At 59.5% G+C, this 8,543-nt stretch overlaps 3 protein-coding genes across 3 annotated transcripts; all 3 read left to right on the top strand.

The window, feature by feature from the left end:
• Positions 1–304: 304 nt before the first annotated feature.
• DQ04_07411020 (hypothetical protein) lies at positions 305–3,397 on the top strand (the record flags this gene model as incomplete). Its single annotated transcript, XM_009315152.1, has 1 exon — positions 305–3,397. The coding sequence occupies one exon, from the start codon at positions 305–307 to the stop codon at positions 3,395–3,397; it is 3,093 nt and encodes a 1,030-aa protein (XP_009313427.1).
• A 431-nt stretch (positions 3,398–3,828) lies between these two features.
• Positions 3,829–4,608, top strand: DQ04_07411010 (putative chaperone protein DNAj; the record flags this gene model as incomplete). The annotated part of the gene is made up of 1 exon (XM_009315151.1): positions 3,829–4,608. One exon carries the CDS (start codon positions 3,829–3,831, stop codon positions 4,606–4,608), a length of 780 nt encoding a protein of 259 aa, XP_009313426.1.
• A 260-nt stretch (positions 4,609–4,868) lies between these two features.
• DQ04_07411000 (dispersed protein family protein 1 (DGF-1)) lies at positions 4,869–8,219 on the top strand (the record flags this gene model as incomplete). The annotated part of the gene is made up of 1 exon (XM_009315150.1): positions 4,869–8,219. One exon carries the CDS (start codon positions 4,869–4,871, stop codon positions 8,217–8,219), a length of 3,351 nt encoding a protein of 1,116 aa, XP_009313425.1.
• Between the last annotated feature and the right edge of the window lie 324 nt (positions 8,220–8,543).

The following is an 8,543-nucleotide window of genomic DNA, read 5'->3' as shown; positions in this document are numbered from 1 at the left end:
GGCGCGCTGGCTTGACGTGCGTGCGGACACGGCGCAGCGCTGCGTGTCCTTCTCCGTAACCGCGACGCAGCACCTGCTGCCCAAGGAGGTGTCGCACCACCTCTTCCTCGCGCAGGAGCGTGTTGGTTCCCCACGCGCGTGCCCACACGGCGGCGACTTCGTGACAAGCGAAGTCATCGAAGGCGCGGCGACGTGGAGTGCAGGGCCACAGCCGCGGGCGCCGCTCTTCCGTGGCGCTGGTCGTGGCATTGTGCGCTTCCTGCCCTTCCTGGACCCGCGCAGCCTCGCACGTGATGAGCGGGTGATGCGGCCGTTGCTGAGTCTCCTCGGCGTGCCTGACGTCGTCGCCTCCGAGTTGGGCATCAGCGACGACAGCGAGGAGGCAGCGGTAGCCGTTGTGCTGCGCCTCGACTCGGGACAACCGAAGCAGATGGCGGGCTACGCTCACACAACAATGCAACAGCGACAGCATAAAGAGGAGCAGCAGAGGGAAAGCCTGTTGGCCAACTGTGTTCGAGGCACCCTGCGGGGATCGGACGTACTGCAGTTCTGGACCGAAGTCAACCGCCCCGACGGCGTTGAGGGGCGCACCGCGAGTGAGTGGCTGGAGTACGTTGAAAGCGTGCGAGACGCGTATGTGACGTGTGAACCGCTCTTCGCCTCGCTAGCCTATATGCTGCCGCGGCTCGACGATACTGAGGCCACGCTTCAGAGCCGCCGCGCTCATCGCACGCCTCCTAAGGAGCAGCGGCTGGTGCCGTTGGATGTTATCCAGCAGCAGTTGGAGGGCCTGCAGCGCGAGTTCCGCTGGACGCACGACGGCATCGACGTGACGGGGCTGCGCGCCGACCTGCAGACCGCCCTCGCGCGCCGCCGCATAACAAAGAGCCAGCTCTATGAGATTGAGCGTGCACGTCGCGAACAAATCGAACAACAGAAACAGCAAGTGAAGCAACAACAGCCAGTGATTAGTAACATGCCATCAGAGATGACGCGGATGGCGCAGTTCGAGGCCACGATGCGCCTGTACAAGGGCGTCATTGATGAAGATGTTGCCGCCATCCGCATAAGACTGCCGCGCCACCGGCCGTTCGCGGTACCGCATAACCTCTTCCTCCGCACAGCACTGCACAAGGATGTGATGTGCGGTACAAACGTTTCTGAGAACAGTGATGGTGAGGCGTCGCTGGTGCTGTTCGGCCGCGTAGAGGTGGTGGACGCGCCACCATCGGTGGGCGCCACGCCTACGGCAATCAAGCAGTGTGAGATCGAGGGCGGTGTGCCGGTCATTCACGTCAATGTGAGTGGCACGACCTTCGCCCAGCTCGACCACTTCCCTGTTGACCGCGTGGTGCTGGAGGAGCTTCCGAACCCCAACCGCACAGACTCGACACCGGGCGTGGGCCTCACGCCGTGCTTGCAGCAGCTGCACGCCGGCATGCGTGTGGCGATGTCCCCGGCGACGCGCAAACACCTGTATCTGCAGCTGTCTCCTTGCCCTGCCTTCCAGATGCTGAGCCCGGCCGAGTACAACGAGCACCAGGACAGCGAGGTGTTGCAGCGAAAGCTGCAGCTGCCGCGGCTGCTCCGTGTTACCCTCCGCGGGGCGCTCGCAGAGGACAGCCACACACGCGGGAGGACATCAGTATCGTTTGTGGTAGAGGTGCGGCCAACGTTAGCGCGGCTACACCTGCGGCCACTGCCACCACGCGGTGAGGCCGCTGCGGCGCTGTCGTCGTGGCCGACCGCCAGTACCGGACGTCCGCTGCTGATGTGTGAGGCCGACGTGCGACGCAGGGGCATGGAGCTCGGCGTGGAACTCATCGGCGACCAGTGGCATGATCGCGTGGGCGAAGAGAATGACGATGATGGCTATTATCATCATGCTCCCAGGGCTGTTGCTGCCAATACAGCACCATTGCACTCGGTTGACCACCACGAACGTGGCCTCACCAGCAGCAGTGCCCCGCCTTCGCCAGAGGATGGATGGGGCGTGGGTGGCGGTCGTGCGCGACGCCGGTCGCCACACAATGTGGCACTTGTGAACAGCTTCAGCATTGTGGAGCACTACAGCCTTGACAGCGCTCACCACCTCTTCCTCAAACACGGCGGACTGTACCGCTCCCACTTTGTGAGCTACCTCTTCTCAAAGGTGCTTGCGGACCCGGAGAGCATCCATCGGCATCGCTTCATCCATCGCTACAATGACACATTCGTGGGAGTCCGCATTCCGGCAGAGCCGCGCAGCCAGAACGACCTTGATAGCAGCGACGACAACACCGCCGTCATGTTTGAGGGCGACTACCTTCCTCCGATACGGCCTTTCAGCAGCATTGAGGAAATACTCTTTGCTGTGCCCGGTATCGCGACGGAGTGCCGCGGGTGCCTGCTGGCCGACACGACATACTTCGTGGCAGGTGACTTGACAGGGTTGTGGTCCTTCCCGCCTGCCATGCTGCCGCCGCTGGACAACAGCTTGCTCGCCGCCCCATTGCGCGTGCCGTTTTACACTGCCCTACGCGTACCGCGCGAGTGGCGATTCACCACGATGTGCCCCACCGCCGCGTGGGAGAGTCTACAGAGCGTGTGGCAGCACTGGCGGCCACCAGTTACGTTGCGCGGCGGCCAACCATTTCTGCAGCTGGAGCTAGTGGTGTATAGCTTGCGCGACATGCTCGGCGGGGAGGTACCGTTGCTGAGGCGACCGACTGTGCTTCTCACAAGTACCCCACTGCCACTCAGCATGTTGATGAAGGAGAACCCCAGGAGGACGGGAAACCCAACCCTTTCAGAGCTTGTGTTTAAAGTCAACACATCAGCGGCGGAACGGGCATACGCGATGATGGCCGCCGATTTTATGCGCTACGGACGCAGGCACCTGCACACGGTGCATGACTATCTTCGCGATGACCTCGGGAGCGGCGGCGCACTGGCGGTGAACGCCTCAGTCTTTCTGCAGGTGTGCGTGCCACCCACCGCTGCAGTGCAGGAGTCACAGTGCTCTATTGTGAGCCTCACGCACAGTCTCCTTGTAATGGAGGAGCCACAGGCTGCGTCGTACTACGTGCAGCTGCGCCGCGGTTCGTGGGGCTCGATTCTCAACCCAGCGGCACTTCTGCACCACGCCGGCACTGCAATGGTAGGTTTCTTCGTGTTCCCTCGCCTGCCAGCGGTGCGGGGGGCGCTCGCTGCTGGCGGCACACGTGACCTGAGGACCGCGCGCATTGGCATAAGCGTGTCACTCTTCGTGGCACTGGTGTTTCTGTATCACATGGCGGCACGGCTCTGGGCAGTGACATGGACACTGTTGTGGGCGGCACTATTCTCCCTTGTGCCGGAAGTGACTGTGGGAATGTACTGTGTGCTGCACTTCCTCTTCTGGGCCTTTGCCATGTGAGAGCATGAGGCGTGTCTGCTGCTGCTGCTGCTGCTGCTGTTTATGGTGGGTTGCGATGGGTGTCATGTGCACCTCGGTGGTCTGGTCAAAGCGGGTGATTGAGTGTTTGAAGCGGAGGCCTGTGAGAGAAGAAGAGCACCTGGTTGCTAATTAACGACAGACTGGACGCGATGGTACACACACTCGGGTTTCTGTCAACGCGTACGTCTGTGTACATATTTGTCTTTCTCTCTCTCTCTCTCTCTGTGTGTGTGTGTGTGTGTGTATGCCGGGTGGAGTGCCAGGCACGATTGCCCCCATGCCTTTCTTGTACATTCTCTATTGCGCTTTGCTCTCATGTAGGGACAGAGGAGTCGAAGAAAGGAAGAGGGATCGAGAGACACCGTGGTGATTGCCTGTGTGTGTGTGTGTGTGTCTGTGCTTCTTTAGAAATGCGGCGTGTGGCACTGCTGCGCCCCATCACAGCACGGCCGTTGCTGCTGCTGCGCACGCCGTATCGCTGCTTCGGCGGCGCCGCCCCGTACGGCAGCGTCCCCGCAGACATTGAGCACTCGCGACACGCTCAGAAGCCCCGTGAGGAGGACGTCATGGGGGGAAAGTCGAAGCGTGCATCTGCAGCAGGTGGCGGTGGCGACGACGGCGCCGCAACTGAGGCGATAGGGTACAACCCGTGGGAGGTGCTCGGCGTCAAGCCAGGCGCGTCGAACCAGACGGTGCGGCTGCGCTACCATGAGCTCATGCGGCAGGTGCACCCCGATTTGGAGCCCAACGGTGTCGGCGACATTCCGCGGCTCAACCAAATCAACAAGGCGTACGAGATCATCACGAAGAGCCCAACGCTGGATCGCCGCTACCGCAACCTCGTCAGCGACACGCAGTACTTCTACTACAAGGTTCTCCCCGAGTGGATGGCGCGCAACGTGGATGAGATGCCGCGGTATTGGAGCTGGGTGAAGTGGCGCACCCCTGGCGCGTTCCAGGTGTTCTTGTGGTGCTGCGGCTTCTACATGGTCGGCCGCTTCTACGCCGCCTTCCCACTACTCACAACGGTGTTCGTGGTATCGGTGCTGTTTGACATCCTATTCCACACTATGACGGCGCCGGCGACGTGCTCAATGCTGTTCCTGTACTCCATCATGAGCTCGCAGAGCTACGACATGGCGTGGCTGACAAGTCCCAAGTCGTTCCTGCGCCGTGAGCTCGGCTACTAGTCGTCCAACCGCTATGCGCAGTAGTGAAGGATACCGTGCGCTTGAATCAGGATACCAAAGTCTACCTATGATGCCACTTTGCTTCCACTGGGGATGCTGAATAGCCAAGATGCTCTTTCACTGTGGTTGCTTCTTTCTTTCCCCCCTTTCAACGCCTCTTCCTTCATCTTGCCCTCACTATACATATATAATGTCCACGTGCGTGTGTGTGTGTGTGTGTGTGTTTCCCACATAGTATAGGGCGGAAGACGAATGCAAAAATGGCGGATGTCTCCATCGTCCCACCGTTCGTAGTATTCCAGAAGCCTATATTTCAATTCACCCCAACAGAAGTTAGCAGCAGCAGCAGCAGCAGCAGCGGAGGTGGTGGCAGTGGCACTGCCGCGCCCCCCGTGCAGACGCCGTTGAAGGTCGTGCGCGTCTTTTTCGATGAGGTAGCGAACGATGTCGTCATCTTCGGTGCGGCGTCACGGGAGGTCTGCTTCTACCACGTCCAGCTCCTTGACCCGTCACGTGAAGAAGAAGAAGTAGAAAAAGAGCAAAAAAGGGAGGCAGCGGCTTCTCAGTGTGACGCGAGCATCAGTGCGGTTTCGGATGAGGAAGGAGAGCGGGATTTGCTGCAGCACCACCCATCGCTGCCTGCCGATGCTATTGCATTGACGGTGAAGTACAGACAGGTCGAGGGGGAGCCGCTGGCCATCCGCCACGCAAAGCGGTGTCCCACCCCGTTGCACAGCAGCAGAAGCAGCGGTAACAGGGGTGATAGGAGTAGTGGTGGTGGCTGCGCGTACCTTGTGGCACTCAGCTTTGACACACGAGGTGTCTTTCTCTTCTTGTGCCATCCCCGAATGGGAGCGCAACCGATGCCGGCGATTGCGGTGTTTCAGTGCGCGCCGAGGAGCCTGCGCTTCCGCGACAACTTCTACCCCATCCGCGCATTCTACTGGACGGAGGAGCTGCACAGCACCGCGTGCCAACAGGCGGCCAACGGCCAGACCACGTGGCACTCCAACGCCCACACAGCCCCACACACCTTGCAAAAGCAGCAGCAGCAGCCGCAGCAAGAACAACAACAGCAACAAGGGATCTTGCACGACGACGCCTCTGCACTGCGCACATCGGCTACCGCATCGACGCGTCGGATTCTCCTCTGCGTGACCGCAATCAGCATTGATGTGGTGGGCGTCGAGGATGCGCTTATGCTGCCGCACATTGCAGGGGAACCCAGCGGTGGTGGGTACGATCAATGCGTATTGCTGCGCCGCTACACAACACACACGGACTACTGGCATTACAGTCCGGCTTCTCGGATGTTCCTATCGATCAACAGGCTAAAGCCATGCGTTGTGAAGATGTTCATGATCCACAACGAAGGCCTGCGCACACTGCCTTCTGTGCGGCTGGAGGATGATTGGGCTGCGGCTGGGCTGCAGGGAAATGAGGCAGCCCAGACGCCTTTTTACTCCACTGCGTGCATGGACACACCTCTCGTGCACTACCCCATCGGGTTTCTCGTGCTGCACCGTCAGCTCTTCTTGTGCTGCTTTTCGCGCCGTGACTGGAGCGCGCTGCTATTCCGCTACGTGTGTGCTGAGAGTGGCAGCGCTGACGGAATCTTCGTGAAACACGCGGTGCTGCGCGCTGGCATTCCAATGGATGTGCGACGTGAACCCATCGCCCTGCAGGTGGTCGACAATCTTATCGTTTTGCATGAGCTTCGGCGCTGCGTTTCCAGCGTGTTTGACGTCCTTGGCTGCGAAGGGAAGAAACATCATCCGGTACAACAACACGAACAAAAACGCACGCGTGGCCAGTTGGGAACAGCTGCCGCAGCCGCAGCCGCAGCCGCAGCAACAACAATCCCAACAACAACAGCGGTAGAGACTACTGGGAAGGGAATGCGGTATAGCATGGAGAGCGTTGCTTCGTGTTGCTCGAACGTGAGCTTTCGCGCCAGCACGGAGCGAGAGGGGCTTCCGACAGAATCGTGGATTGCGCGGCTGGCGAATGGTCTGCGTAACAGCAGCGGCGGCAGCTCTAAGGCGCGGGGAGGCGACGACACCAACGTCCCAGTTTTGCAGCCACTACTTAGTGCCGTTCTAGCATTACATCCACCACAGCAGGCCGGTGCCGCTGTGGCGATGGACAACGATGAGCTTTATTCACATGCCTTTGTCTTTGGTACGCTGCCGCTGCTCTTAGACCGCCGAAGCGGGAAAGTGCGGCTTGTGGGTGTCAACCCCTTCGCGGTGGCAGCAACAATGCCACATAGCCTGGAGCGTTTGAGTTTCTACTTGCACCGCACGCACTGTGCGGGTAGGGCCGTGCAGTCGATGCTACACACCATGCTTGCCAACCAGGAGTGCTTAGGCGATGTGGCCCACGCATTTGATTTGATTGCCTCTCACAACGCAACACATCTGTTGCTGTTGTCACTTCTGAACAGCGAGGAGAGGCCAGACATTCCGAGCTGGATGCGCGAGCCGCTATGCTTTGGCACCACTGGAGCAGCCACAGCAGGTGGGGGAACACCGAGGGCTAGGGTGCTGTTGGGTTCAACGGCAGTACTGCGACGGTGGCTGCCGCTGGAGGACGCGGAGGGGCCGCTGCCGTGTAAGCCACCGTGGCGCAAGTGGAGCGGCTTGACGTGGCAGGATGTCCTCGCTGCGTGTACGGCCCGTCCCGCTGTGAATACTNGTAAGCCACCGTGGCGCAAGTGGAGCGGCTTGACGTGGCAGGATGTCCTCGCTGCGTGTACGGCCCGTCCCGCTGTGAATACTGCCGGCAGCGGTGATTTTGCTTCTGTTTCTGTGACGGATGCTAGCATCGGTCAGCAGGAGATGCTTCGAGATGTCTTTTTTCCACTTGCAGACGTGGTGCTTGTGCCGCACGCTGCGGTGGGCCACAATGAAAATGAGGCCTCAGCAACTCCGTTCCCAACTGATGTTGCTGGGACGGGTGGTGCATCCACTGGACAGGTCTACTTCACGCGGTACCTCTTCTATGCCCTTCTAGAGTACGCGCGTTGCGTTACACAGACAGGCTCGACTCTTATAGATGGCTTACAGAGCTTGTTGCTACGTCTCCTCCAGAGTTTGCCTCCAGGTCAAGGGCAGTTGCAGCAGCAGCAGCAACAGCTGCTGCTCCGCGGCATTATTACCGATCAGGTGCCAACGGCGATGGTGCTGCTGCAGATGGGCGGTGCATCCCGACAGATGGGGCTGGACATGTTGGCGCGACTCCGGGCTGACGACTTGGCAGCGCAGATGCTGCTGGCGGAGCGGCTTCCACTGGAAGCAGGGAAGTATCTGTATGCGGGAGAAGAGCGGCAAAATCGGCAGCAGCAACCTCATCAGTCTGGTCGGCGAGTTATCAGCTCACGGATAATGAACGATATTCTTCAGTGCGCGATGGAGGCAGTGCTTGCTGGGGAAAGCGACCTTAAAGATGACAAGACGAGGCGCAAGGCGCTGGAGTTCATAGCGGTGTATGAAATGATCGCCAATCGCGTGCTCTGGCAGCCACTGGATGAGGAGATGCTACCGCAGGGCTTTGTATCCGCAACGGTGATGTACCACCAGCTGCTTTCTAAAGTGGAGTCACAGATTTGAGGAGCGGACTGTGTGCTGCTCTGTTTGTTTGTTTTCGGAACGGTAAGCTGCTGTCGCCGCATCTCATTCTGTTTCCCTTCTCTTAACACACATGCAAGCCCGTTTGCGCGCACGCACACATTCCCGCCTCTGTGTGGACTTGTTGGCCGTATGGAGGGCTCTCAGCGCAGTTTCTTTTTTGGTTTGCTTGTTTCTTTCTTCATGCTTCACCTGGATTGCGTATGTTAGGGCTGAAGCCCGGTAGATATGGTCCTGCACATTTCCTGTCATAGCGACAAGCACACACGCACGTACTCATCTGCACATAAATAAATAAATAAATAT

The sequence above is a fragment of the Trypanosoma grayi genome (genome assembly GCF_000691245.1).
Source record: "Trypanosoma grayi strain ANR4 Tgr_741_V1, whole genome shotgun sequence".
In the NCBI taxonomy this organism is placed as follows: domain Eukaryota; phylum Euglenozoa; class Kinetoplastea; order Trypanosomatida; family Trypanosomatidae; genus Trypanosoma; species Trypanosoma grayi.
Note: the sequence above shows the minus strand (reverse complement) of the source record. Positions and strands in the feature narration are given on the sequence as shown.